Below are 26,341 nucleotides of genomic sequence, written 5' to 3' on the forward strand. Positions count from 1 at the left end.
CAACAGCAGCACATTGCACTCGTGAAGCCCGGGGCAGCAGGGCGCGGCCCCTGCACAACCGGGTTACGTTTGCGTGGTCTCACTTTTGTATCCCAGTCCTCCAAGGGCTTTCCTGCAGGTGTACGCAAGCGCGCCTGATCTCGGTACGCGATCAGGCGCACGGCGTGAACCCTGTGGACCCCCCGCGCCACAAGGTGCTGTGCGTGCGAGGGGGGGCGTCAGGTGAGCGTCAAGTCGCAGACCTATGCCAACTCAATTTTGAAACTCATACGTTCCATTTAGACAAGTAATAAACTTACCTCCACGCTCCAGACGTTTGCAAGCACGCAGCCCTCATCCAAGGGCGCAAGTAAAGTCGCATAGTGCACGTTGTCAATACTTGGCAGCGTAGAAAGCCAGTAATTTACCTCCTGCAGAACACCTTGGTATTCTAGTTACACCTCCATGACTAGGGAACACTGGACTCACCTCAACGGACCAGAACTCCATGGGCTTCCAAGCAGGGGCTCGATGCGGTTGCAATCCATGCCTTTCGTTGCCATTTGCTGAAGTCGAAACAACACATCCCATCGCACCTTCACCACGCTCCTGTTAAATAGTTTGTTTTTCTTGTACACCGGCGTACGCGTCGGATAAGCTGTGCTGAAATGAAACTTTGACGTCTGTCTGTATTAGCCAGGCGCACCTGTGCGCCCGCCATGGCCAAGCGGTGTACCCCATCCGCATTCCGGCTGGCCATGGTCGACGGAATGCAGTGCAGGAGCGCGCGGCTGGTCGAACGCCGGAGATACTGTACCGACAAGTTGCTAGCTGGCTGGAAGTTTGCTGACGCGCATTCTTCATGCCCGGCCAGGCGATAGGCGATAGCACCACGCAGACACACCGTGCACGACAGTATACAAAGCGGCCCACACCAAGCCTGTCAACACAGTCCCAACGCACACCACCGGACAGCGCCAAGCGACCAAAGCGCTCTCAGTACCCGCCACCTGACAGAACTCGAGACCAAGAACACGGCCATGAACATGTACCGCATGCCACATTCGCTCTCTTCTCCTGCTCTGCCTGCTCCTCCTCGACCCCTCTTCCTGCACCAACGCTCACGCCATCCCGTCCCGTGCACTCCACCTGCCTGCCCTCGCTGCGCCTGCTGCTCAGATGAGTCCCTGGCGGCGCAGGTCCTCGTACGTCTTCTTGCTGTACACATTGCCGGAGGCGTCCTCAAACTCCTCGTCGTCCGGCTTGAAGTCGCCCTTGGCCTTGTCCTGCACGAGCGGGGGGGGGGGGGGGTTATAAATACCAGCCCAAACTAAACCAAAACCAACGAAAACGGGAGTGCAGGCAGAGGCGTTAGTTGCGAGCGATAATACTTATGGGGGGGGGTAGGAGGGGTGTAAATACAGAAACTCAAACTAAACAAAATCAGGTTAAAGGGGAAGGGGGAGGGTTGCGTGGGGATTATACGCATGTCTACTTAGAATGGGGATGCGTGGAGAGGTGTCCATACGCGAGGGTGTCAACCTATAATTCTGTGTAGAGGGAGGCCACCTGTTGAGGTCACCGAGGGCGCCCATACGCGCACACAAGCCGGTACCGCCCCCCCTTCCCTCAACCCCTCTCCCTGCGCGCCCTATCCGCCGCACCTGGATGCTCTTCCACAGCTGCAGCGCGTCCTCAATCTTGGTCACCTCGTAGAACATCTTGTTGTTGGGGATGCCCAGCGAGCGCATGCCCTGCTGGTGCTTGTACTCCTTGAAGTGCTTCTCGTACGCCCTGCGGCCCCAGTAGGACTGGTTGCCGCAAATCTCGCACTTGAACTCCTGGTTGAGGCCATGCAGCTTGTACAGCCAGTAGGGGATGGGTTTGCCGTCCCAGCCCAGCGGCAGCTTGAGCGGGTTGTAGACGAAGTCGTCCTCCTCCTCGTCGTCCGGCGCCGCCACCTCCGCCTCCGCCTCCGCAAGCTCGGCCTGTGCGCAGGGAGGAAGCGACCGGAGGGAGCGGACCGTTGGGGTTGCGGCAGGCGAGGGGGCCGGCGGGTGAGGGGCATGCAGCATTAAGGACAGCGCTGGGTCGGCAGCGTAAGCAGGTGCCGAAAGCTCTTCCGAGCTGGGCCGGCGGACCTCACCTGCATCTCCTCGTACGTCTGCGCCTGCTTCTTCTCCACCTTGCCCTTGGTGTCAGCAATCACGTTCACCAACAGCTCCGCCATCTTGCGGACCTTCACCTCCAGCAGCGCAACCTGGGAGGGGGCACGAAGAGGCGTGTGAGGACGGTGGGCGGCGACACGGCATCACCATCATGCGGCGTACAAGAGTACACGAGAGTGGGGATCGGCTGCCCCAGAAACCCGGCCCGCGCTTGCACTTAGCACCCGAGGCAGTGGTTAAAGAGACTGGAGGCGGACTCGCGCCCAACCCATACCACCTTCACCCCCTTTCCGTCTGCCCCCACCCCACCCATCAGCAGCAGCATCCCAGCAACTGCCCGGCACCTACCGCGCGCGCCTGCGCCGTGGCTTTGGCGGCGGCGGCGGGGTCGGCCGCCACGCAGGGCGGCACCACGCCCTTGGCGAAGTGCTTGCGGTCCAGCTTCTCCAGCGGCGTGTCGCGCGTCAGCCACAGCCGCGCCGCGCGGTCCTTGGTGGTGCCTCCGCACTTGAGCCCCAGCTGCGTCAGCGCCTCCTTCAGCCGGTCCGCCCCCAGGATCTCCAGCTCCTCAGCGCTGCTGAACGCCTCCAGCTCCAGGCCGCTGGCGGACGGCGCCGCCGGCACGCCGCGGTCCTCCCAGCCCGCCACCTGGCCCGCCTCCCAGCGCGGCGCGAACTCCTCCTCCACCTGCGAGGGATGCGGTGAGCGTGCGCCGAGGCGGTGGTACCGAGCACTTGTGCATGGGCCGCGCTGAAGCGTGAACCGACCACAATGCCTGCCGCATCCACACACAAGCACATCTGACCGCTCAGCCCCCTTAGTCAGGTATAAATTCACCCGCCCATCCCACTCCTAACCCACCCGACCCAAAGCAGCCACGGTGCTGCTTTGCCCGACCGGGCCCGCATACCCCGCCCACGCCAACTCCCCTCCTGCCGGCGGACTCCCACCTTTGTCAGGGTGCGCCCCAGCTGCGCCAGCGGCTGCGTCCGCTCGTAGAAGCCGGTGAGGTAGGCCAGCAGCGCCTCCAGGTACTCGCTGCAGGGGAGCGAGAGGGAAGAGCGCGTACCGTAGGTAACTGTGTAATAACGGGGATGGCGGAGGTACATCTGCAGACTTATCCTGGCCCGCTTTGTCTTGCAGGTTGTCGGCCGCAGGCCCCTCCCCTGGGACGCACACCACAGTAGCCCCCGTACAAGCCCCCCCTCCCGCCCCCACCTCCGGCCCCTACCCACCTGAAGCCCTTGCTCATCCGCTGCGCCCGCGGCAGGCTGCTGAAGTCCGAGAAGCTGGTGAGGTACTCGTAGTACTCGAGCGACTTCTCCGGAGCCCCGCCCGCGCCCCCCTCCGCCACCTCCGCCCCGTCGCCGTCCACCCGCGTGATGGCGCCGTCGTCGTCCGCCCCCGCCCCACCCTTGCCCTTCTTCCCGCCCTTTCCGGCTTGCTGCTGCTGGCGCAGGTTGCAGAAGCGCTGGTAGAGGTCGTGCAGGTCCAGGTATCGGCCCAGGCCCTCCTCGCCCGTGAACTCCACGTGCGGCTCCTCCTTCAGCAGTGGTGTGTCGTCCTCGGCCTGGGGTTGGGGAGTGGGGTTGGGGAAGGTAGAGGAGATCGTGCGGGGTTGGAGTGGGGTGGGCGGCGTGAGGGCGAGGGGTGAGGTCGAAGGCGGGCTTGTGGGCAGAGGAGGGCACGGTGTGTGGAGGGACGGCGCGGAGGCGGGAAACTTAGCGAGGGGTATAGCTTGTCTTAGCCTGTGGCCCCGCCCCTGTTGCGCACCTCAGTGAGCTCGTGGTTGGGGAACTTGCGGTGGTACTCGCGGATTTCCTTCAGGCGGTCATAGAACTTGCTGAACACCTTGTCCTCACCGCCCAGCGCCTCAATCTCCTCCTTCCGAGCCTTGTCCTCATCCTCGTAGATCTTAATCTGCACATCCACAGGTTTGCGCGGCCCTGGTTTGCCACAGCCCTTGTCGCCCGCGGCTGTGGCGGTGGGTACTCCCAGGCACACTCACCCGGACACCCCCGCCGAACTGGCCCCACTCTGCGAGCCCCCGGCACTCCGCAGGATCCCTCTTGCCTCCTCTTGCTGTAAGCACCCTGTGTTTCAGCAGTATCTCACCAGCTTGCGAGCTGACTCCTGGATCTGGTCAAGCCGCTTCCGCACACGATGCGACTGGAAGAGCTTATCTTTATGAGATTTCGTCTCCTGCTTAAGGTCCTTGCATATGACCCGCTCAAAGTGCTCCATGTCCTCGTGGAGACCTGCGCAGCGCGGAAAGGTGGTGATGCATACATCGCGCGCGGCGAGACACCTTCGCTGGCATGAAATCTATGCATACCACGGGTCTGCTCCAGCAGTGTTTCCGCCATTGCTGCTGCTCGGTCCGCTCCCGAAGACTACACCAAATGTGGGCGGCGACGCAAGCGCAGGGCCCTGGGGCCCCCGCCGCAAAGCTAGCGATGAGATAAAAGCAGTCGACGAGACTTGCAGAGCAGCTGGCGACCTCTAACCGGGTCTACGCGCAATTTATGTGACAGTCACCTGGCCACAAGCCGTTACCGAGTCATATAATGTACAGTCGGTATGTCTTAGCGTATGCGTCGTGATAACAATTATGGGGGCGCGCCGGCTGCCACAATCCATGCACGGCCTTGACGATCTGGTCCCCCCGGCCCGCACACAGTCTTGCTGCATCCTCGCATACCTGCATCGCCACATATGTGGTGGGCAGGGCTCCGTGCTCGTGCAACTATGCACTGCAGGTATGGCACGGAGGTACGGGCAGGCGTCGTCGATAGCACAGGATAGCCTGGATAGCACTGACGGGCAGTCAGCACCGTGGACCAAGCCCGGGAGCGTGCCTGGCCCGGACAGGGGCGCGTTCCTGATTTCTGCAGGGCACATGCACTAGAAATAAATGAGATGCGACGCAGCACAAACTCACAAATCCCGAGAGTACCGGTATGACGCAGCGCACCTGCCACCGCCACGGGACGTGCGAGTAACGTGCTCGACGTGCGGCGTCCCTACGCCCCTGAAGGCTACAGCCTTGACGAGTTGACGGATAGGGCTGCAGGCGCCACAGCCCTTGATTTGCATGGCATATAAACATGGCTTACAGTTGTGGAGCAAGTCAGCGCGGCAATGTTACAACCACAAGTCTCCGTGTCACAAGCAAGACGGGAATCCTGGATGCCGCAACAAAACATGGCATCCAACCTTTCCCACCCTGACCGGTGACTGGTTCGACATACTGCCGCCGGCAGTATTATTAACAATGCTGGCATGTAGGTCATGCTGTCAGTCCAGGCTGCAGTTCCAAAGCATGCCGACACCCCACCTTGTACGTCAATCACCCAACACCACCTTCCCAATCCTCTTATGGCCCTACATTCGCCGTATCGCCATGCAGCTTATTCCAAGTGCTGTCAGTGTCGAGTGCGACCCAAGTCTGCCGACGCTCACACAGTTACTCCAGGTTATTCAGTTCCGGTAATACGTGCGCGCCCAAGTACACACCTGCGCTCCCGACCGCCGCGTGCATTAGGCCGACTACACACGAAGCACACACACACACACACACACACACACACACACACACACACACACACACACACACACACACACACACACACACACATACACATTCATACTCACACACACGTACCGTACACATGCTGCTGCCTAAACCAGCAGCGCGGAGATGCGCAGGATTGCCGAAGCAGGCGACAGCGGGCATATGGTTGGCGGCGGCCACACGCCCTCAAGCCATGCAAACGCCCGAGCCTCCAATGGGATCCAGGCTAGCCGGGCAGCTGCGTAGCGTGTGCGCAGCAGGGCCAGCGCCAGCAGCGTGGACCAGAGCGCACCGCGCACCGCGCCGCGTAGAGCGTGCTCGCGTAAGCCCTCAAGCTCCTCCCTAGCCCGCGCCTCACGTGCAATGGCCTCATGCCGCTGCGCCCCGGTTTGGGGCTTGGGCCCACCTGCATAGATGGGAACAGCAAACATGCACGCGTTGCTCCAACGCATGTGTGATGTTACAGCGGCGGTGTTCATGCAGGCCTGCACGATGCCATACAGCTAACCAGCCCAACCAAAGCTGCAGCCAGGGCCGTGGCCTTGCCAGTACCATCCCCCCTTGCAAAACCTGCAAGTCATCCCGTCCCGCCACTCCACTCACCCATGACGGGCACATCCAGGTTGCGGCCGTTGCTGACCACCAGCTCCTCCAACACCGCGTCCGGCGGCCAGCTGCCGTCAGCCCGCTGCAGCGCCGCCAGCTGGCCCAGCACTGTCAGCTGGTGGGCAGCGGCGGCGGCCGTTGCCGTCATGGGCGGCCCGATGGGCACAGTGGGCGTCTTGGACTGCTCTGAAGACATCTGGTGCGAGGCGTAGGACGCCTGCAGATGCAGAGTCTGCGGGCTGGGGGTCGGCTGCGGCCGGCTGCTGGCAGCAGGCGCTGGGGCCAGAGGCGGCAGCGCGCCCGCGGGCGCCAGGTTCCTAGCCGTGGGCAGAGGCGGGCTGAGCAGCTGCTGGGGCTCGCTGCGGGGCTCTTGAGCCTCATCTGACTGTGCACCGTCCTGCGTGGGCGGCGCTCGCCACTCCGCTGCAGATGACGTTGCAGACACATTGGACAGCCGCGCCGCCGCGAGCTGGTGCTGAGCCGCCGCCGCGTCCATGCCGCTGATGGCGCTGCCGCGTCGACTGACGGTGCCGCCGAAGTGCAGGGTGCCTGAGTTGGACAGGCGGGGCGCACCGTGCCCTCCGCCTACGCCGCCACTTGCTGAAATCATGTCAGGACTACGTGTGCCGCCATCCGGCAGATATGCCGGGATACCCAGAGCCGACATGCGCAGGGCCGTCATCTGCGTCGTCTGCTCCAGCAGCACCAGCGACCGCCGCCGCGCCGCGGCGCGGCTGGGCGTCCTGACACGGGCGGAGCCGCCGGCGCGGCTTTCTGTGTCCGAGGCATCCGAGGTCAGGGTAGCTGCTGTGGCCTCGGACTTGAGGGAGGCAAGCGAGGACTGCTGCAGCAACGGCACAGGCGCGGTGCCGCCTGGTTGCGGCCCGGCCATGGTGTCGCCGGCGACCTGGGCGAGGGAGGGGCGCGCTGAGGAGGCTTCGGAGCCTGTGTCATCTGGCGCTCCCGGCGCAGAGGGGTCGGGTGAGATGGCGTGCTGGGAGCCGGTGTGCTGGGGCAGCGGCGGCGGCGGCTGCAGGGAGGAAGACGACGCGCGTGAGGGCGCGCCTGGTGCCTTGGCGGTCAGCGTCATGTGCCCGGTTGGAAGCCCTTTGATGCCGCCAGGCAGCTCAATCCCCGCCAGCGACAGTGACGCCGACAACTGCGGTGGCGGGTCCTGGAATGTGATCAGATGGTGGGATGACACCTTCGACAGCGGCGCGTGGGCTGCAGCAGCTGCGGCGTTGGGCGGCGCCACGAAGGGCGTGGTGGCGCCGGCCGCCATGCCGTTAGGCCCACCGTGCTGCTGCTGCTGCTGTTGCTGCTGCTGTTGTTGCTGCAGCTGTGCGCCGGGCCCTGCCGCATACGCCTCGCGTGCAGCCGCAGACAGCACTGACAGGATGGGCGAAGGCCAGAAGAAGTTGGCGCGGGGGTCGTGTCGGCTGTTGGCGTTGTTTTGGTGTGTGTGCATGGACAGGCCACGACCGCGAGCCAGCGTCATGGTCACCTGCGTTCGCAACAAGATCACAAGGCAGCCATGTGTGACCAGGTAACGGGCACGCTTAATGACCGTGCATGACACTCCGCCATAGCGTGCTTGAGAACTTCTGGAGTGGATATGGAGGGAATGCCTGCGGAAATGCGGGAGGGTACCCACCATGGACATCTGCGTCAGCGTGGTCACCAAATTGAAGGCCCGGCACCTCTCGATGGCCCGCTTCCGCGCCGCCTGCTGCTTGGGCGTGCCCAGCTGCGCCCTGAGCAGCGCCTCCTGCTGCTCCTGAGTGAGCTGCTGTTGCTGCTGCTGTTGGGACAGGCCGCCGCTGCGGCGCATGCTGGCTGCGTCGTTGCCGGGCCGGAAGCCGCCGGCCGGTGGAGGCGGCGGGAGCTGCTTCAGCAGCGAAGACACCTCCCTGCACGCATAGGCAAAAGAAGATTAGCAGTGGCCAGGTGGTCGGGCCGTGTTTCCGCCCTTGCAGCTTGCGACTGTGTAGTTTGAGCACTGACTCTTCTGGGGCTTGACCTACCCCAGCGCGCAGAGCAGCGGCAGCAGCTGCCCGGTCGTCCGCAGCCGCGGGTCCACCGACACCTCCACTTGCGTCCGTGAGCCATTGGGCCAGCGCCCCGCCAGCACCAGCGCGGCTCCAGGCTGCACGTGGCGAATCCACACATCACACGCATGTCAGAAATACAGTGAACGAAGGCGACAGGCACTGTCGTTGTTGAGCAGCGCCTACGTTTGCCCTTAGCACACGCGCTGCAGCCCACATATGCACACACACACACATATGCACATACACTCACGCACCTGCATCTTGGTCAGCCGCACCAGCAGTGTGACCGGCTCGCCCAGCGGCATGGCCGGCGGCAGGCGCTGCGGGAACTGCTCCCGCAGCACGGCGCCGCGCGTGCTGAGCTTCAGGTCTCTCAGGTAGCGGCCGTTCACGGCGCAGGAGGCTGCCAGCACCAGCGCCGACCCAACCTCCAGCGGCGAGGCAGCCACCTGGCATCCGGGACACACACACACACACACACCGGGCAAACAGTCAGCAATGCCCATGACCGGTGGTTGCATCCTATCCCTGCAAACAGCCCATGCGAGGGACGTGCGTGTAGCCGCCGGCACGAAGCACCAAAACTAAGCAGTGAAGCCACACCGCCATGCGGCACCACCATGCCCTAGCTACCCGCACCCTGCCGTACACTGTACGCCCGCACCTACCTGCAGGAAGCCGCCCTCCGCCTCCGCCATGCCACGGAAGTAGCCGAGCGACAGCTGCTGCACGTCCTCACGCGCCTGCTCGTATAGCAAACCCTCCAGGTGCTTCTGGTACACGTGGTACGCCATCAGGTAGCTGGGACCAGACGCGCCGTACAGGCCTCCGCCGCCGCCGCCGGCGGGGCCGCTGAGAGGCGGCATCGCCAGCTCGTGCACCACCACAAAGACCGGGAAGCCCAAGCGGGGCGGGTCGGGGTTGCGGGCGGCCTCCGCCTTGTCCTCCTCGCGCAGGGCCGCATAGGCGGCCGCGCCGTCGGCTGAGCGAAAGCCGCTGCCGCGCATGACGCGGCTATCCGGATCGCTGTCGCTGATGCCGAGGTCGGTCGCGGCGCGCGGTCGTGAGCGGGAGCGCTCCAGCATAGGCGGCGCCGACCCGTCACCGAACGGGCCAAAGCGCACCCCGTCAGTGCCACTGCCGGTAACCAGGCCGGAGCGTGGCTGGCCGCTGCGTGCGATGGAAGACCGCGGCCGCTGCCGTGACGGCTGCGGCGCCGGCGACTCAGAGCGCACCGGGCCAGGCATGTCACCCGCCTCCTCACCCCGATCTTCAGCCTGGCGCAAGTGTGCCAGCGGCGGCGGCGGCTCACCAAACGCCACATGCGCTGCAGGGGCCCCGGCACCGGCCAGCCCAGGATCCGCCCCCGACACGGAGGTAACCACTGCGCGCCCGCCGCTTCGCGACGCCAGCGCGGCCACCGCCGCCTCCAGCGCAGACGCCGTCCGGTCGCCCTCTTCAACACCCGGCTCGCCCAGCGCGCCGTCGGCGCCGGCGCCCTCCTCGCCCTCCTCCACCACCGCGGCGGCGGCCGCCGCCACCGCCCGCTCGCGCAGCGTGCCCATGCGGCTGAGTGCCCTGCTGAGGTTCTTCTTGGAGGTGCTGCGACTCAGCATGCCGCCGCGCTTGGAGGCGGCGCGGCTGACGGCGCGGCTGACAGCACGGCTGCCAGCCACACTCCTGCCCTGCCGCGGCGTGGTGTAGTTCGAGCCGTTGCCGCCGTAGGAGTAGCGGCGCACGGCGCGCTCGTGCGGCTTCAGGTGCTGGCACAGCAGCACCGCGGCGCGGCGGTAGCCGGGCACCCGCGGGTAGGCGGCCGCCAGGCCCGACAGCAGCAGGTGCGTGCGCGGCATGGGCTGCGCCCACAGGACCAGGTTGTTGGCGTCGGTCACCAGCGACCCCACCCAAGCGATGGCGGCGGCCACGGTCTCCGCGGTCACCGGCCTCGCGCCGGACGGGAAGAACCACATGGGTGGTAGCGCGTCTTTGGGCTGCGGCAGGCCCACGGCGCCGCCGTCGGACGACACACCCGACGAACGCCGGCGGCTGCTGGTGGATGAGCGCCGGCGACGGCTGCGAGGTAACAACCCCAGGTCATCGTCATCAGAGTCGTTGCTGTTGCCCCCCCGGCTGCGGCTGCCAGCCTCTTCCTCGTCATCTTCCTCTGGGGGAGGCGGTCCGCCCGGAACGATGACAATGTTGAAGAGCGCTGCAGAAGCAAGAGCTGACGCCGCAGCGCTGGATGATCCCAGCACGCTCGCGCCTGTCGCCGCCATGCCGCCGCCGGCGGAGCCTCGCGTGTCGCTGAGCCCTGCCTCGGCACCGCCTGAGGCTATGACGCTGGTGCTGGCCGTGCCAACGCCGATCCCGGCGCCGGCGACTGCGCTGCTGTCAGCCACCGGCAGGCTGCGCAGCATGAGCGCCAGCGTTTGCAGCAGCTGCATGAGGTGGTAGGCCATGCCTGTGGGGCCGCAGCAGTCCACCACGAGCAGCAGCTCCACCGGCAGCGGCCCCGGCACGGCAGAGCTGCCTGCTCGCAGCGCCGCCGCCTGCGCGCGCGGCCCGGGCGCCACCTCCGGCCCCAGCGCCTCCTCCAGCTCCAAGGGGCTGAAGTGGCTCGCGGGCACGAACGTGACGGCGGCGCAGTTGCGGTTGGAGGTGCGTGAGTGCGTGTCGTACCCCACTCCTCCGCCCGCGTGGGCGCGACGCAGACCGTACACGCCGGTGCCGGCACCCGCTAGTGACGGCCGCAAGCCCGGCGAGCTGGCTGCTCCGCCCGTGCGCCAGCTATTCTCGCCGCCCAGCGTCTGGTTGCTATCACCAGCATCCAGGGTCATAGGGCCCAGGAACTTAAGGCTCTTTGACCGGCCGATGGCTAGCGACGGCACTGCTGGCGCTGCGGAGCCGTCGTGTCCGTGGCTGGCGCCCGACCGGTGGGGCGCACTCGGCGCGAGGGCGGCGCCGCCGCGGCCGGCTACGGCGCCGCCGGCCTCAATGGCCTCGCCTTCGCCTCCGGCTGAGGTGCGCGCGTCATGCAGGATGGCGAATGAGCGGATGGGCGCGGACAGCGCCACCTCGAACGTGACGTGTGTGACGTGGCGCGGCCGCCACACCTGCGTGTAGCCCTGGATGAGCAGGGAGTCGTAGTTGGGTTTGATGGCCATGTGGCGCGGCCCGGTCACCAGGTTGAGGCCGCGGTGACTCAGCACCTCCATCTCAAACGTCAGGTCATACAGCTCGGAGGGCTTGTGCTTCGCCCGCCGCCCGCCGCCGGAGGCGACAGGCGCAGGGCCCTCGGCGGCCGCGCCCGCCTGCCCACCGGGCGTCAGGTGCCAGCCTTGCCGCGCGGGCGTCCAGTTGCAGACGTGCGTGAGCGACAGCGTGTTGCCGCTTGCCTCCAGCTGCACCACGTAGGTGATGTTGATGAAGATGTCGCCGCGCACTTTGCCCAGCGGCACACGAAGCACAGGCGGGCGGCCGCCTCCGGCACCTGCAGCGTCCCTGTTGCGGCGGGCGAAGCCCTTGAGGAGGGTGCGGCCTGCGTGTAGAAGCATGTGAACCGGAAAGAGTAAGCCAGCCGACTCGCATAAAAAACAGCAAAATACCAAATAAGCATCGGAAGAGTTTATAGGAACTCCCCCCTGTTGCCTGCAGCCTGAACGCGGCCATGCAAAGCCTCATCAGCTCACCTGGCCCTGGGTCGTCATCTTCCTCCTCGTCCTCGTCATACCCCGCCAGCACCGGCCGCGCCACCGACTCAGCAAGCACCGTTGTGCCGCCGATGGTGGCAGCGAACTTCTGCAGCACCGCGCGCGGCGGCACCGGGAAGCGCAGCACTGCGTTGGGCACCGCCGCCGAGCTCATGAACATGAGGCTCTCCGACACCTCCGCCCAGCCCAGGTCGCAGTGCACCGTGCCCTTCACCACACGGCTCAACAGCGCCACGCTCTCGCCGCCGTCGTCGCCGCCGAACAGCCCGCACACGTCGCCAGACGGCCCAGAGGCGGGCGTCATCCAGGGCGCCACGTCGAGCGACAGCTCACCGGCGCCGCAGCGGACGTGCGTTACAGGGGCGGCGCCTGCGCCGCCGCCGCCGCCACCAGTGGCAGCCAGCCGCGTGGCAGTGCCGCTGAAGGCACCGCCGCCGCCGGATGCGGTGCCGGCCCGGGTGGTGCCGCCGGCGGTGTCTGTGGTGGTGGTGACTGGCCGTGTGGAGCCGTCGGCTGGATCCACGGGTGCACCGGTGGCGGCGCTGGCGCTTGCGGTGGCGGAGCTGGTGGAAGTTGCGGAGGTGCCCGGCCGCGGCGGCGCCGGCTCCAGCTCGAGGGGCACAAACAGGCCCGGCACGAAGGTGGCAGAGCCCAGCACGCTCCCCACGCCCATGTGGGGCGAGCGCGGCCGCGACTGCGGCGGCACCCAGGCGGGGCCGATCAGGGCGGACAAGGGCGGCATGCCACGAGCGTCCGCACCCGCACCTGCGCCGCCACCCGCTGCTGCCACGCTACCCAGGGGCGTCCTGTTGCGGAGACAGAAGCGAGGCGCAAAGGTATTGAAGCCACCAGAAAGCCAAGCAGGGAAGCTCCAATGTACGATTTGACCCGCAGCCGACTCCCTCATTCCTGCAACGCACCTTAGCGTGTTGGGGGCTCCTGACCGGTTGACAGTCTTGTTCTTGAACGCCACAAAATCACTGCTGGTGATGGGCCTGCCGGTGGTGGTATTGGGCGTACACAGCTTGGGCGGCCGCTGTGTGTACTGCCGCACCAGCTCCGGGTCAACCCACACCGCAGACGCCGAGGCCGTCGCAGCGCTGCTGCTCCGACTGCGCCCAGGTGAGGTCCTTGCAGCTCCTCCGCCTGCGCTGCCCCCGCGCATGCCGCCGCCTCCTCCTCCGCCCCCTCGGCTGCTGGCGCGCTCGCCCTCACTGTCGCTGGTGCGGCTGCCCGCGCCATACTCCGCAATCCCCGCAGGCGGGGCCCAGCCGCTGTCCTCTGCGGCAGACGGCCCGTTCCCATGGCCCCATGCCGCTGACCCCGCCGCGGTGCCGGCGCTGATTAGGCGTGGCGAGCGCGTCTCCGGCCCCACCGTGTGCACGCTGTGCCGCGCCCACTCCGCCAGTGTGGAGCTCATCACGCCGGCGCCGCTGGGACTGCCGGGCGCGCCGTGCCCGGGACGCACGCTGTGCATTGACTGACGCATGCCGGCGTTGGGGTTGGTGTGGGCATCGGGCGCGAGGCTGCGGCGCCAGGAGGCGCTGCGGCCAGCCAGGCTGGCGCCGCGCTCCGCCGCCGCCAGCCGCGCCGCGGACACGGGGGAGCTGAGCGAGCCGACCGAGGTGGCCGAGCCCTGAGCTGCCGGAGCACGCAGCTGCGATTGCTGCGATTGCTGGGAATGCTGTGACTGGTGCGAGGCCTGAGCCTCCAGCGCCGGCAGTGCGCCGCCGGCGCTGACGGCAGCGCTTGCACCAGCTCCGGCTCCCAGTGCCCGCGGTTGGGCGCCGCCGTCGGATGCGCTTGTTGCTGGCAGGGGAGCCGCATACCCTGCTACACCAAGGCCAGTGCCATTGCCGGGGCCGCCGGGCCTGTCGCCGTAGGCATTGGTGTGGCTCCAGTCCAGGTTGGTGCCCGGCGGTGCGTAGCTGCCCAAGTAGAAGTAGCGCTGTCCGCCCTCGTTGCCGCTGCCACTGCCGCTCCCCTCGGCGTCGCTGCTCCCCGCAGCATCACCGCTGTCAGCGCCGCGCACGGACGCGGCGTCACTGACGCTGACACCCCCTGGCGGGTGCTGCTGCTGCTGCTGCTGCTGCTGCTGCTGCTGCTGTGCCGGCCCCACTGCGTACACGTCATGCAGCCTAGGTGACGTCGGGCCATTCACGGCCGCAGCCGGCTCACCCTCGGCCGCCTTGCCTGCCCTGGACCTCGGGCTGGAAGACCGGTCCCTGGCCTTCTGCTTCTCTTCCTCCACTGTCCAGTGCGGCACCGAGGGCGCCGCAAGCGATGGCGACAGGGCGCCGGCCGCTGCGGCGTGCCGGCGTGCGCCCCGCACGCCTGCTGCTGCGCTGCCCGCCACAGGCCGCCCGCCCGTCAGCTCCGCCAGAGTGCGCTTGTGGGCGGGAAGCCCTGAGCCCGAGGTCAGGCTGGGGCCGCTAGGCGACAGTCCCGACGGCTGGCCAGACACCGGCGGCGGGGCTGACGTGCGGCGCGGCTGGCGCTTGGGCGAGCGGCCATCGTGCAGAGGCGTCAGGTAAGGGGAGGGGCCCGCTGGCGCGGCGGCTCCGCGAGCCCTTGGAACTGCGGCGGCACGAGTGTCTATGGGCCCCTGTAGCGTGTGGCCCACATGCGACACGCCGGCTTGGCGCTGAGCGCCTCGTGGCTCCAACGCCGTCGAGAGCTCAACACGTGCGAGCTCCGGCGAGCGGATGAGGCTCTCCTTCGGCGGCCCGTTTTCGAAGAACTGAGAGGACGGCTCGAATAGCGTGTTTATACCACGTCGTGGAGAGCCGCCGCCACCGCCACCACCAGCTCCGCCGTTGCGGGCGGCGCTGCTGGGGGACGGTGGTGCGTCCGTGCGGGGAAGCACGGGGCTACCCGGAGCGCCCGCCACGTCCGCTGTCACAGCGCCACCGGCCAGGCCGTCCGCAGCCACGGACACCGTCATAACGTCAGTCTTTGGACCTGAGGCCCGTCAGTTAAAGCCAACCCATTAAAATGCCCAGCTGTGACTGTGCCCGTTGTGAAGGTTCTGTATTCCCAAAATCTCTTCACTATATACGGTTAACTGCATGTAAAATGTAGATTGCTTAACTGGGGTCAAGTAACACCGCGCTGTGTGACGCTCGAAGGTCGGCCCAAAACCTTGTTTAGCAGGTCAATGAAGAATTTGTAGTGTCAGTCAAGGTCTGAGGTTTTGTGTATAGAGAACATAAATTAGTGGTGTCTCAGGCGAAGGGCGCTGGAGAAAACGAAACCCGATGCAGTCCCGCACCAAAACTGGTGTGCAACGATAAGCTGCAGGAGAATGTTTTATAACGAAACAAAAGCGTCTACTTAGATTACTCGGAACGCGAATACCTGTCCATTTTCATTTGCAAGTTTGAAGGGCCGTAAGCTGAGCCCGGTCGTGTTCACAACGATGAGTATACATACGGTGAAATCATGAGAGGTGGTAGCTAAGGGCAAGGATGGAGCCACAGGACCCGAAGGAGCGTCTTGCGCGGACTATCGCGGCCCTTGAAGCCGGTCAATTCTCCCAGGGGGCTCAGAATGCTCAGGAGGTAAGTAGTAAACCAGCTCAAAGATATAAGCAGACAGCGGGGCGCGCGAATTCCGTCCGGTCCCGACTAGACATGGCATCCGGTGCACAGCTCACGTTCACAACCGTTCCGCAGGCGGTGCCATGGGGCCTGGCCTATGCCCTCGCGGTGCAGAAGGAGTCCGTGGGGGCCGGGAGGGCTGTGCGGGGCCTGGGGCCCCGGCCCAAGCACGGCCAGCACCCGGGCCCGTCAACGCTGCTCAAGCACCGCACGGGGGCATTGGCAGCCGGCGAGGGCGCCGCCCCGGCCTTCGACCCCTTCGGCCGCACCACCACGCTGCTGACCAACCCCGTCGAGGCGTCGTGGCGCTCCACCATTGCGGCCACCGTGCCAGAGCCACCGCCAATCGCACAGGCGCCCGGGGTGCAGCCGCAGCCGTCGCACACGGGCAGCGGGGGCGGCGCTGGTGCGGCCGCCTCGCCGCGCAGCTCCCGCCCCTTAGCTCCCGCGGGCGCGGAAGGAGCAGTACATGGTGGTGGCGGTAGCCCGCTGCGGCACACCGGTGTTGGCAAGCCCACTGGCGTGAAGCAGGGCGACTTCGTGCAGGCGGTGGCAGCTAACATGGGGTGGGGCGGCAACCCCATGCGGCTGGCGGAGGTGCCGGAGGCGTTCTGGCAGACGGTGTCGCCGGAGGTGCACTCGAATATCAATGAGTATCTGTTTGAGCAGGTGCGTTTGGGGTCTCAAGGCGGTCCCATGACAGCATGAGGCCGGGAACAGCAGGGGCCCGCGGCGTGGTGCCTGACGGGTCACGGGGCCAAACTGTTCAGCAACATCAATACATCATCTTGCTCGCAGCAGTGTGAGGACTTTGCAAGGTGCTGTTCTAGACCATGCAAGCCATGACCCGGCAACAATTCCATATTTGTCATGTAGGAGTATGACCAGGAAAAGTACATTGGCGAGCAGCTGGCAGACCTGCACGCCCGCCGCGGTGCACAAATGACCAACAAGGTCGCCTCCGTGGCCGCTGCCACAGTAGCCGCCTCCGAGCCGCCCTTCCCGGACGGCCGCCCGCCACCGTCAGCCGGCACCGGCGCCGGCGTGGGCGGCCTGGGATCGCCGGGCCGCCGCGTGAGTGGATCCATCTCACCGTTGCCAGGAGCAGCCCGCAGCTCGGTTGCGGGGGCGGTTGTGTCCGCGCCGGTGCAGTTTGCTGCCGGCGGGTTGGCGGCTTCGGGCGCGGCCAGTCGTGGCAGCAGCCCGTCGCGCACTTCGCGCGGCGGCACAGCGTCTAGCACAGGGCTTGGCGGTGGGCTGACGGGCACGACGCCGTTGCCGGGTGTGACGCCGCGACGCCCCGTGTCGCCTGGCGGCTCGGCACGCGGCCCCGTCGCAGGCCTGGGGCTGGCCCAAAGCACGTCCATGCACACCAACCAGATCGTGGCAGCAGCAGGCGCCGCCGCAGCGGCAGCAGCAGCTCACCCGGCCGTGGCGGCCACGCCCGCAGCTGCCGCTGCGGCCGCTGCGGGTGCAGGCATCCGCGCGCCGTCGCCTGCGGGCTCACATGCTGCGAACGGAGGGGCAGCTACGGCCGCAGGAGGCGGCGGCGGCGGTGGCGGGCAAGGCAGCGGCGGCGCCGGGCCCAACCGCGCGGCGCTGGTGGCGGCAGCGGCGGCAGTGGACCCGGTCATGATGAGCAAGTATGCGGAGCAGCAGATCTTGCGCAGCACCGTGGCGCTGTCGGCAGTGCTGTCGGCGGACCACACGGGCGTGCTGGGCCGGCCCGACACGGACCGCGGCGTGGGCGCGCACGCCGTCAGCCGCTGGTACCGCGCCGACGGCACCTTCGAGTGGCTGCCGTGTGTGATTACGGCCGTGTCGGACAACGGAACCGCCTTCGCCATTGAGTGGGACCATAACCGTGAGTACTGGCAGGCTTCAGCGCGTGCGGGTACTGTAGCGATTGTGTCCCAACGCGCCTTGGGGAAGCGCCACGGTGTGTTCAGCTACCAGAACGATGGGGCCCGTGCCTGTCCCCGCCACTCACCTCCCCTCTCTGTCCCGCCCCCGCACAGGCAAGACCAAGACCGTGTCCCGCTTCAACATCCTGTTTGAGGGCGAGAGCGAGGACGGGCTGTCGGAGCTGCGCAACGCCGCGCTGGAGCACCAGCGGCGCCTGCAGCAGCAGCTGCAGTACAACGCCGCGCGCGACTCGGTGCCGCTGAGTGCCGCGCCCATGCTCACAGACGACACGCTGGAGGGCATCGTGCGGCGGCTGGGCATGGACTATTGGGACGTGCTGCCGCCGCTGCCGCAGCAGGGGCAGGACGGTGAGGAGCTGGGCGCACCGGCCAGCCCAGCCGCCGGCGCGGGGCGCAATGCGGTGGCGGCGGCACAGCGCGTGGCGGCGGCGGCGGCGGCGGCGGGCGGGCGGTCCGTGCCCAGTGCGTGGTACGACGAGCTAGGGGAAGATTCGGACGACTTTATGGGCGCGGATGGCGCGGAGCCGACTGGAAGCGGGGGCGAGGACGGCGGGGATGACGGCGGTGCGTGGGATGCGGCCTCCAGAGCGCCGTCGCACAGGACGGGCGTGACGCACCGCACCAGCCGCACCGCCAAAACGAACTACACAGCACGCACGGCTCGGACCGCAGCCACGGGGGCTGGGGGCAGTGGGGACGGGGCAGCGGACAGCGCAGCTGCGGCTGCAGAAGCCCGCGCAGCGCGTGCTGCGGCACGTCGCGCGGGTGCCGGCAGCAAGCGCCTAGCGGCGGGGCCGCCAGGCGGCTACGCGCAGCCGGCGCTGCGTCGCCGTCTGCTGGCGTGGCGGTACACGCAGCGCGCCTGGCGCAAGTCCACCACAGACGAGCCCGTGGAGCGCATCCGGTCGCACCTGGAGGAGGCCCGCGTGCAGTACGCTGTGGTGAGTGCTGCTGTGTCCTTATGAGGCCGCACGCAGCAGGGCTTGTTCACCCTCCTCGCGCTAGCGCTACCGCTAGCGGCACCGGTGGCTTGCCAGTAGGTCGCCGATCGTGTGTTAATAGACTGTGTGTTTGCAACCTGGTTCCTCACCTCACCGCCTGTTCCGCCATTCAGGCGCACAACCACCACGTCTTCCGCGTCATGGCCACGCGCATGTTCGGCGTCAACGGCGTGCCCGACAACATCGAGGAGCTGCTCATGGACATCAGCCGCACCGCCAACACCGACGAGGACGACGGCGGACTGCTGGTGGTGCCCCGCCGCCCGCTGCACCCGCACGGCACGCCCTCCGCGCCCGGGCGAAGTGGCGTCGGCGCCGCCGGCCTGGCCGCGGCCATGGAGGCACTGCCGCCGGGCCTGGTGCCGTGCATGGCGGCGTTCACGGAGCCGGAGGACCCCACGCCGCCGCCGGGCGCGGCGGCGGGTGGCCTGGCGGCGTTGAGCGCCGGGTCGCTGTTGGCTGTGGGCCCCACGCTGCGCGCGCTGCAGCAGGCGTATCAGTACCTGGTGGCCATGCACACGCGCGACGTGTTTGCGATGTCGCTCATCCCCATGCGCAATATCTTTGCGGTGCGCGCCGGCCGCGACACCCTCGCGGCCGAGTTCCAGGCGTTCATGGAGACACGGCGGCGGCCCGTGGCGGCGGCGGCTGTCAGCAGCTCGGGCGGCGGCAGCTATGCCGGCTTCGAGGGCGGGAGCCAGCCTGGTGACTCGATCGACCTCATCTCCTTCCTGAACATCCAGGAGGGCGTGCGGATTGAGGAGGTGCGTGACCTGCGCGCCCGCGTGTGCGAGCAGCTGGCTTACATCATCGCTGACGCAGCTGACGAGGCGCTGCGCAGCGCCGCGGCGGCGGCGGCGGCCGCGGCCGTGGCAGCCGTGGAGCGCGCCACGGGTCGCGTGCGCTCCAACAACCCCAACGGCAGCAACAGCCCCGGCAGCAGCCTCCGGCGCCCAGGAAGCGGCGGCGGGGCGTCCGGGCAGTTGCCCGGGCCGCAGCCCAAGTTCGGCACCGCCGCGCGCCAGGCGCTGCTGGCGCCGCCGCCGGTGTCGGCCGGCGCGGTCGCGACGGCTGCGGCCGCGGCTCACGTGGCGGCGTCGCAGGCGGCGTTCGACCCGCTGCCGTTCTTCCGCATCACCTCCACCCTCAACGTGGCGCTCTTCTACAACCTGCGCACGTGGATGCTAAAGGACCTGCAGGTGTATGCCGCCGCCGTGGAGACGTACGGCACCCGCGGTACGGATCTGTACTTGTACGATGGTGTGCCGCAGCATACGCCCCGCACGGCAGCGGGCAGCGCCGTATCAAGCCGTACTGCCGGGGTCGAGACGGCTGACACGGGCGCCGTGGAGGCTGACGCCCTTCAGACGGCGGAAGGCGAAGCTGCTGGTGTGGAGCAGGCGCGCGGGCAGCGTGTGTCGAGGCCGTCGTCGCAGCAGGCGCCAGCGGCGTCGGGGACCGGCAGCATCAGTGGCCACGGCTGCGCGCCGCTGTTCCACGTGACGCTGGAGGTGGTGGACGGCCACGTGCGTTTCCTGCCGCCGCTGGAGACCATAAGCGCGGTGAGCCTGCCTGGCATCGTGGTCGTGCGTTCATGTACAAGTGCGCAAGATGTTAGATGATGTCGTGCGTTGCTAAGAGGTAGGGGTGATCCGAGCTGCATGGTGTTGTCTCAATGTTGTGCGCGTGGCGCCTTGCCTGCGTCTACATTCGCAGCGGCTGCTGGAGTCGGTCACGCTGTCGCTTGACGAAGTCAACACGCTGCCTGGGCTCGAGGTCTCGCTGCGGCACACGCAGCGGGAGAAGTACCCGCACGTGGCCTCCGGCGCCGGCGGCGCCGCCGCGGTGGCGGCAGCCATGGCCGCTGCGTCAGCCGCCGCAGCAGCGCAGGCGGCGGCCGCCGCGGCAGCGGCAGGGGCCTCCAGCGCAGAGGCGGCGGCGGCGGCCGCGGCTCCGCTGCTGGTGCCGTTCGAGGTGACGGCGACGCTCAAGATGCCGCCTGTGCTCGACCTGCGCACACCTGAGGTGGTGGCGGCGCTGCACACCATTGAGGTAGGTGTGCCACGTTTGCACGACGTAAATCCCACTATCCCTTGCCAGGAATGGTGCTTGATTGTCAGCTCCTTGCCCTCGCATACCACCTACGCGTGTGTCGCCTTTGATTTCCACGTTTGCAACTGTAGGCTGCGGCGGAGAGCAGCCGGCAGCGCTGCGAGGTGCTGCTGATGAGCTTCCAGGAGCACACCAGCCTGTTGGGCGCGGATGCGGACATGCTGCACGCACAGCTCAACGTCAGCCGCCGCGCCGCCAACATGAACGAGTGGATCGAGGTGGTAGAAAAGTACAGGTGCGGTGATGAGGTGTGCCATAGCCCGTATATCCCATCGCTTCCGGGCTAGCGATCGCCCTACACGCCAGTCATGCCACCTGCCCGGCGCTTCCGGGCCATTGCCGACATATGTGCTGTGGCCACCCCTTCAGCATGTATCTATCTCAAACTTTCCTGCTGGTGCCACACCCCTCTTCCTTCCCTCACCACCCCACCCCGAGCAGCAACCAAGAGAAGTCCATCCTGGAGCTGATGCCCTCTGAGGCGTGGCTGGGCCTGGTGCGGCTGGACTGCCGCGGCCTCAAGGAGCACCTGGCCCGCCGCGCTCGCGGCCTGCGTGACAGCATCCTGCGCTGGCTGCTGGCGGACGCCGTGGATGCGGCTAACACCACCCTGCTGCGGCTGCGGGTGCGCCTGCTGCTGTCCTGTCACCTGCCCTACCTGCCGGCCGTTCCCGCCCGCGACCCTGCGTGATACTGCTGCACCCCGCAGCCGCTGACCTGTCTCGTGTTTGGTGTGCGACCGTTGCTGGTATCAGCGCTTCGCCTCCATCCCCTCCTGCTTTTAAACTTTGCGTCAATGAATTGCAACCCCTGCAGGAGCCGGCCGAGGTGCTGGCCACTGGCGCTGTGGACCTGGCGGCGCTGCACATGGTGCGGGAGCTGCTGCCGCGCATCCCGGCCCTGGTGGGCGAGGTGGGGGGCTACCTCACCACCGTCAAGGTCAACATGGCCATCATCGAGCGCTTCAAGCACCCGGTGCGTCAGAGCGTGCGGCCTTCAATGTGTCTGGTCTGCCAGAAGCAGCCGTCACACCCTGGCTGGTCCTGCTTAGCTTGCAGACTGTGAATGTACTGCCTGCCTAACGAGTAACACCTTGCGCGTTGCCGTGTTCCTGCAGATCCCCGACGCCGAGTTCTCGGACATGTGGACGTCAATGCGGCTGCCTGTCATCTGCCAGGAGGCGGCGTCGGAGCGGCTGGCGCATCTGCGAGACGACGAGGAGCGCTGCCTGGACCTGCTCAAACAGGTGGGCGGCCTTGGGCGCAGCCTGCAATGAGCTATCACTGTGAATAACTTGCTTTGATGGTAACCGCTTATCCGCCCGTGCCTGTGGCGTGGCGAAAGGCTCAGTGCCAACCTGCCAAAGCACCTGAACTCAGCCCATCGCACGCCGCCTGCACAGGACCTGGCAAGCTTTGCTGACGCCGTGGCCTTGCTGCGCAAGCGTGTGGCGGAGTGGCAGCGGCATGCTGACGAGGAGCTGGTGGACAAGTACGTGGAGTCCTGCGCCAGGCTGGATGCTGACCTCATCTCCGCCATTGAGCGGTCGCACGCGCTCAACCGCATGGAGATCCTGGCGGGCTGGGAGCAGAGCAACTTTGACTCGCTCACCGCGCTGCGCCGCCAGCTGCAGCCGTACGCGGGTGCGTTTAGCACAGCTATACTGCTCTCTGCGGCTCGCTGGTGTCGCTGATCGTTTGCAACTGTATGTGTTGTGAAGCCTAGTTCCTTCAAGACCAGGATAGCTTCACTTCTCTCCACTGCGCAAAGCCTGGGTTCACACAGCCTCCCTACCTTGATCTCCCTCCCTCTTGTCCCAATGCCCGCCCCTCACAGACCTGTGGAAGCTGATCCAGGGCTTTCGCGAGCAGTACCAGGTGTGGATGTATAGCCCGCTGTTCGGGTTCGACCTGGACAGCTTGGAGACCCGCGTGCCCACCTGGGCCCGGCTGGTGGCCAAGCTGGACCGAGAACTCAAGGGCGCGCCGCACGCGTGAGTTCCTTAGCATAAGGAAAGCGCTTGCAAAACGGCGAGAAAATGCGCGACACATGCGTTCTGTGCTCTACGTCTTGCTTATACGGTAGTGGTGCGTGTGGCGGGCGTGTGTTATGTCAGTTGTGGGACAACGTCGCTCCCGTTTTCCTATGTTCGCAGCATTGCTCGCAAGTACCACAAGCGCATCTCGGACTTTGAGGCGTTCCTGCCGCTCATACGAGCGCTGCGCACCAACGGCATGCGCCAGCGGCACTGGGCGCGGCTGTTTGAGGAGTGCCAGGGTAAGCCGCCACGGAAAGCAAAATCCAGATGACCACCGCCCTACCATGCCCGCCTCCCGCCAACGGCCTTCATCTTCTCCCAACCGCCATCTCTGTCACCTTCTCCCTCTTCCGCTTGCCATCTGCGACCTCGTAACACGCTTCGCCTGTTTCCTCCCGTCCCCTCTCGATCACATCTTCCTTCCTTCTCTGATCCCCACAACCACAGCGCTGTCGCGCTTGGACCGCGACATCTGGACGCTGCACTCGCTGCTGCAGCTGCGTGTGCACGAGCACGTGGTGCTGGTGCGCGACCTGGCTGACGTGGCCGCGCGCGAGCTGACCATCGAGCAGTCGCTGGACAAGATTGACGCCGGCTACCATTCGCTCACGCTCACGCTGGTGCCGGTGCCGGAGAGCGGCTATGAGGGTGCGTGGCTGCCCGTGGGAAGCCAGTCACATGCCCGATGAGTTACAACCGTAACACCGCCCTAGTGTGTGTGGTGCTCTCACACACGGCGGCTGCCGACTGACGCGATTCTCTGGACCCGATTCATTCCCAAACAGACATTGTGACGCTGGTGAACGGCGAGGACCTGCTGCGCTTCATCGACGACGCCCAGCTGCGAGTGAGAGGCCTGAGCTCCTCCTTCTACGTGGGCCCGCACCGGGACTCGGGTGAGCTGGGGTCGGGCGGCTGCTTGAATATGCAGGTGTGAACACTCTGGATACAGCACTGCTGGCGCGTGTGTGCTTTGCAACCGGCCCGGCGCTCTGACCATGGTTGCGGCCTCTGTGTGTTTTACCCTCTCGCAGTGACTGCCTGGGACGAGACGCTGAGCAGCGTGCGCCTGATCTTGGATGTGTGGCTGGAGGTGCAGAACCGCTGGAACCACATCGCGCCGCTGTTTGGCGCACAGGCCTTCCACGAGCAGCTGCCGGAGGAGGTGCGTGGCACGTGTGTGCACGGCTGCGTACACAGGCACCTCAGCTTATGTGTTAATGCTTCATAGCCTCCTTCCATCGTCTGTAGCCCACGTTGCACTTGATGTCAACGCCCCAGCCACTGAAACCTGGTGTTGCACACCCGCTCCTCCAACCCACGCAGGGCAAGCGCTTTGAGGAGGTGACGATGGACTGGCGCTCCTGTCAGGGCGTGGTGTGCAAGCACTGCAAGGTGTCGGAGCTGACGCGACACACGGGGCTGGCGGGGCAGCTGGGCGTCATGAGCGCCAAGCTGGAGGGCGTGGCGCGCGGCGTCATGGAGTACCTGGACGTGAAGCGCGCCGGCTTCCCGCGCTTCTACTTCCTGGGGAACCTGGAGATGGTGGAGATGATGGTCGGGTGAGTGGCGGCGGCGTGCGCACACACACCTGGTGCGCTGTTATGACTTGCAACGACACCGACACGCGTCTCCGTTTTCCCGTTCCTTGACACACTTGAAACACGGCACACACACACACACACACACACTGCGCGTGGTAGTAGGTGATACATTACACCGGATAAGGACGGCGGGGTGCTGGGCCTTGGCCCAAACAAAGCAATGCTGAAGCGTGCGCTGCTGCTGTTTGCTCCCGTGCTGTCTTGCAGCTCGCACGACCCCTCCGCTGTGGAGCCCTTCCTGCCCAAGTGCTTCCCCGGCGTCAAGAAGCTGGGCTGCGTCAAGCTGCCCTCGCCGCAGCACAGCCCCGCCCGGGACAAGCGCGCCGGCAGCCGCACCGACACGCCCACGGAGGGCCTGGTCGAGGGCGGCAGCATCTCCAGCGAGCCGGCGGAGCCGGCGCCAGCGCCACCCGTGCCACCTAAGAAGCAAGCGGGAGGCGCGAACCCGGGGCTCGCCGCGTTCCTGCCTGGCTTCGTGCCCGGCGGCCACGCGGGCGTCGGCCCGGGAGCGGGCGCGCCCAAGGTGTGGGGCGGCCCACGCATTGAGTCGCTCATCAGCAATGAGGGCGAGGTGCTCAACCTGAGGACCATCGTGGACCTTCAGGTGCGCGCGCAATGAGTGGGTGCAGAGCCTGCCATGCGCCGGCGTAGCAACCTGCATCCATGTTGCGTCGATAGCACTTGCATCTTAGTAATGCTCTTGCGTTGCCCCATCCCAGGACGGCCGCACGGGCAAGCGGCTGGATGTGGAGTTCTGGATGAGCGAGCTGGAGCGGCAGATGAAGGCCAGCCTCAAGGAGACGCTGCGCTACGCGCTGGAGGCGGCGGGGCTGCAGGCGTTCGGGGCGTGGCTGCTGGCGTGGCCGGCGCAGTGCCTGCTGGCGTGCACCTCCATCAACTGGTGCCGCGACATTCACGACATCTACCAGGTATGTGCGGGCGCAGCGGCAGCGGCAGCGGCCACGCAATGCCTGGGGTTGTGTTCCTTGTGTAGTGTCCAACCTGCCACAAACCCACCTAGACGGGCAGACCGCGCGCATACCCAAGCACAGCCTTGCGGCTCGTACCCGCCACACTGCCACCTGCTGACGCACATGGCCGTTTTGCTCCCTCAAGGCCGGTGCGCCGTTCGGCACGCCGCTGCGGCGCCTGGAGGACATGCACCGGATCCAGATCCTGACGGTGGTGGATCTGCTGCTGGGCGGCTCGCTGACGCCGCTGCAGCGGGGGCTCATGGAGAACATGATCATCACCAAGGTGCGCGGCGCGCGCCCACCTGCTGGCTGGGAGCCAGGTGGTGGACGCATACGTGTGGAGGGACGTTGGCTCTGCATCCTTGGCGTTCAGGGCTGAACAGATCTGGGAGCGCCATAATGTCAGCTTATGTCCGTTTGTTGGAGCTACCAATGGGGTACTGTACGATGACTTGCGTGGGCGGCCCCGGATGCAGGTGTATCACAACGAGGTGACGGCTCGGCTGCGTGAGCGGCGGCTGGATACAGACCGAGACTTCGAGTGGGTCAAGGTGCTGCGATTCTACCTCGAGGTGAGCTTGTGTGCCGCACACGTATTGTGTAGTGGCGTGTTGTGGACATGGTCATCTGGCAGCTAGTCCTTTTGCTGTAAGGATAACGCAGCACAACGTATGATCCGGGCGGATGGGCTGGCAGTCCTGTGCGCTGAGCGGACCCCACACATACACCGTGTATAGTTCCACACCTACCAACGCGGGCCCCCACCACTGCTGCTGTCGCCGCCTGCTTCCAGGGCAACGACTGCATCGCCCGCTGCGGCTACACCACCTACCCCTACGGCTACGAGTACCTGGGCAACACGCCGCGCCTGGTCATCACGCCGCTCACGGAGCGCGCCTTCTCCACCATGATGGCCGCAGTGCACCTGCACTACGGCGGCGCGCCCGAGGGGCCGGCGGGTGAGGCGGAGGAAAGCGGGAGTCGTTTTGCGGCGCGGCTT

General features: G+C 66.5%; 3 protein-coding genes across 3 annotated transcripts in view; 1 reads left to right on the plus strand and 2 right to left on the minus strand.

Annotated features, from left to right (window-relative positions):
• Nucleotides 1-885: 885 nt before the first annotated feature.
• On the minus strand, nucleotides 886-4,752 carry CHLRE_06g297750v5 (uncharacterized protein). Its single transcript, XM_043063539.1, has 9 exons — nucleotides 4,483-4,752; nucleotides 4,263-4,405; nucleotides 3,921-4,067; nucleotides 3,383-3,717; nucleotides 3,098-3,185; nucleotides 2,496-2,834; nucleotides 2,126-2,239; nucleotides 1,644-1,967; nucleotides 886-1,265 (listed from the first exon to the last, which is right to left on the minus strand). Exons 1-9 carry the CDS (start codon nucleotides 4,511-4,513, stop codon nucleotides 1,155-1,157), a joined length of 1,632 nt encoding a protein of 543 aa, XP_042924245.1. The 5' UTR covers nucleotides 4,514-4,752; the 3' UTR covers nucleotides 886-1,154.
• Nucleotides 4,753-5,247: 495 nt separating this feature from the next.
• Nucleotides 5,248-15,297, minus strand: CHLRE_06g297800v5 (uncharacterized protein). Its single transcript, XM_043063540.1, has 8 exons — nucleotides 13,009-15,297; nucleotides 12,068-12,894; nucleotides 9,047-11,916; nucleotides 8,633-8,827; nucleotides 8,352-8,473; nucleotides 7,982-8,237; nucleotides 6,325-7,831; nucleotides 5,248-6,127 (listed from the first exon to the last, which is right to left on the minus strand). Exons 1-8 carry the CDS (start codon nucleotides 15,030-15,032, stop codon nucleotides 5,829-5,831), a joined length of 8,100 nt encoding a protein of 2,699 aa, XP_042924246.1. The 5' UTR covers nucleotides 15,033-15,297; the 3' UTR covers nucleotides 5,248-5,828.
• Nucleotides 15,298-15,407: 110 nt separating this feature from the next.
• The window catches only part of CHLRE_06g297850v5 (uncharacterized protein), a 29,086-nt gene continuing 18,152 nt past the window's right edge, over nucleotides 15,408-26,341 (plus strand). The window contains exons 1-22 of the mRNA XM_043063541.1: nucleotides 15,408-15,648; nucleotides 15,763-16,356; nucleotides 16,564-17,551; nucleotides 17,706-18,553; nucleotides 18,727-20,175; nucleotides 20,330-20,665; nucleotides 20,797-20,960; nucleotides 21,167-21,350; nucleotides 21,542-21,700; nucleotides 21,843-21,971; nucleotides 22,128-22,368; nucleotides 22,562-22,718; nucleotides 22,881-23,002; nucleotides 23,211-23,411; nucleotides 23,549-23,659; nucleotides 23,798-23,928; nucleotides 24,090-24,325; nucleotides 24,575-24,971; nucleotides 25,087-25,296; nucleotides 25,484-25,624; nucleotides 25,818-25,913; nucleotides 26,135-26,300. Coding sequence (XP_042924247.1) covers nucleotides 15,556-15,648; nucleotides 15,763-16,356; nucleotides 16,564-17,551; nucleotides 17,706-18,553; nucleotides 18,727-20,175; nucleotides 20,330-20,665; nucleotides 20,797-20,960; nucleotides 21,167-21,350; nucleotides 21,542-21,700; nucleotides 21,843-21,971; nucleotides 22,128-22,368; nucleotides 22,562-22,718; nucleotides 22,881-23,002; nucleotides 23,211-23,411; nucleotides 23,549-23,659; nucleotides 23,798-23,928; nucleotides 24,090-24,325; nucleotides 24,575-24,971; nucleotides 25,087-25,296; nucleotides 25,484-25,624; nucleotides 25,818-25,913; nucleotides 26,135-26,300 — 7,153 coding nt within the window. The 5' untranslated portion in view covers nucleotides 15,408-15,555. The remainder of the gene's footprint in view (nucleotides 15,649-15,762; nucleotides 16,357-16,563; nucleotides 17,552-17,705; nucleotides 18,554-18,726; nucleotides 20,176-20,329; nucleotides 20,666-20,796; nucleotides 20,961-21,166; nucleotides 21,351-21,541; nucleotides 21,701-21,842; nucleotides 21,972-22,127; nucleotides 22,369-22,561; nucleotides 22,719-22,880; nucleotides 23,003-23,210; nucleotides 23,412-23,548; nucleotides 23,660-23,797; nucleotides 23,929-24,089; nucleotides 24,326-24,574; nucleotides 24,972-25,086; nucleotides 25,297-25,483; nucleotides 25,625-25,817; nucleotides 25,914-26,134; nucleotides 26,301-26,341) is intronic.

This window comes from Chlamydomonas reinhardtii, chromosome 6, assembly GCF_000002595.2.
Source record: "Chlamydomonas reinhardtii strain CC-503 cw92 mt+ chromosome 6, whole genome shotgun sequence".
NCBI classification, from domain to species: Eukaryota; Viridiplantae; Chlorophyta; class Chlorophyceae; order Chlamydomonadales; family Chlamydomonadaceae; genus Chlamydomonas; species Chlamydomonas reinhardtii.

Coding starts and splice junctions, on each gene's coding strand:
- CHLRE_06g297800v5 (XM_043063540.1), bottom strand. CDS start 15,032: ATGACGGTGTCCGTGGCTGCGGACGGCCTGGCCGGTGGCGCTGTGACA. Junction 8,828..9,046: donor CGGAGGGCGGCTTCCTGCAG/GTAGGTGCGGGC, acceptor CCCGGATGCCAG/GTGGCTGCCTCGCCGCTGGA. Junction 8,238..8,351: donor CCGCTGCTCTGCGCGCTGGG/GTAGGTCAAGCC, acceptor CTATGCGTGCAG/GGAGGTGTCTTCGCTGCTGA.
- CHLRE_06g297750v5 (XM_043063539.1), bottom strand. CDS start 4,513: ATGGCGGAAACACTGCTGGAGCAGACCCGTG. Junction 4,068..4,262: donor AGGAGTCAGCTCGCAAGCTG/GTGAGATACTGC, acceptor GTGGATGTGCAG/ATTAAGATCTACGAGGATGA. Junction 2,835..3,097: donor TGGGGCGCACCCTGACAAAG/GTGGGAGTCCGC, acceptor CATCCCTCGCAG/GTGGAGGAGGAGTTCGCGCC.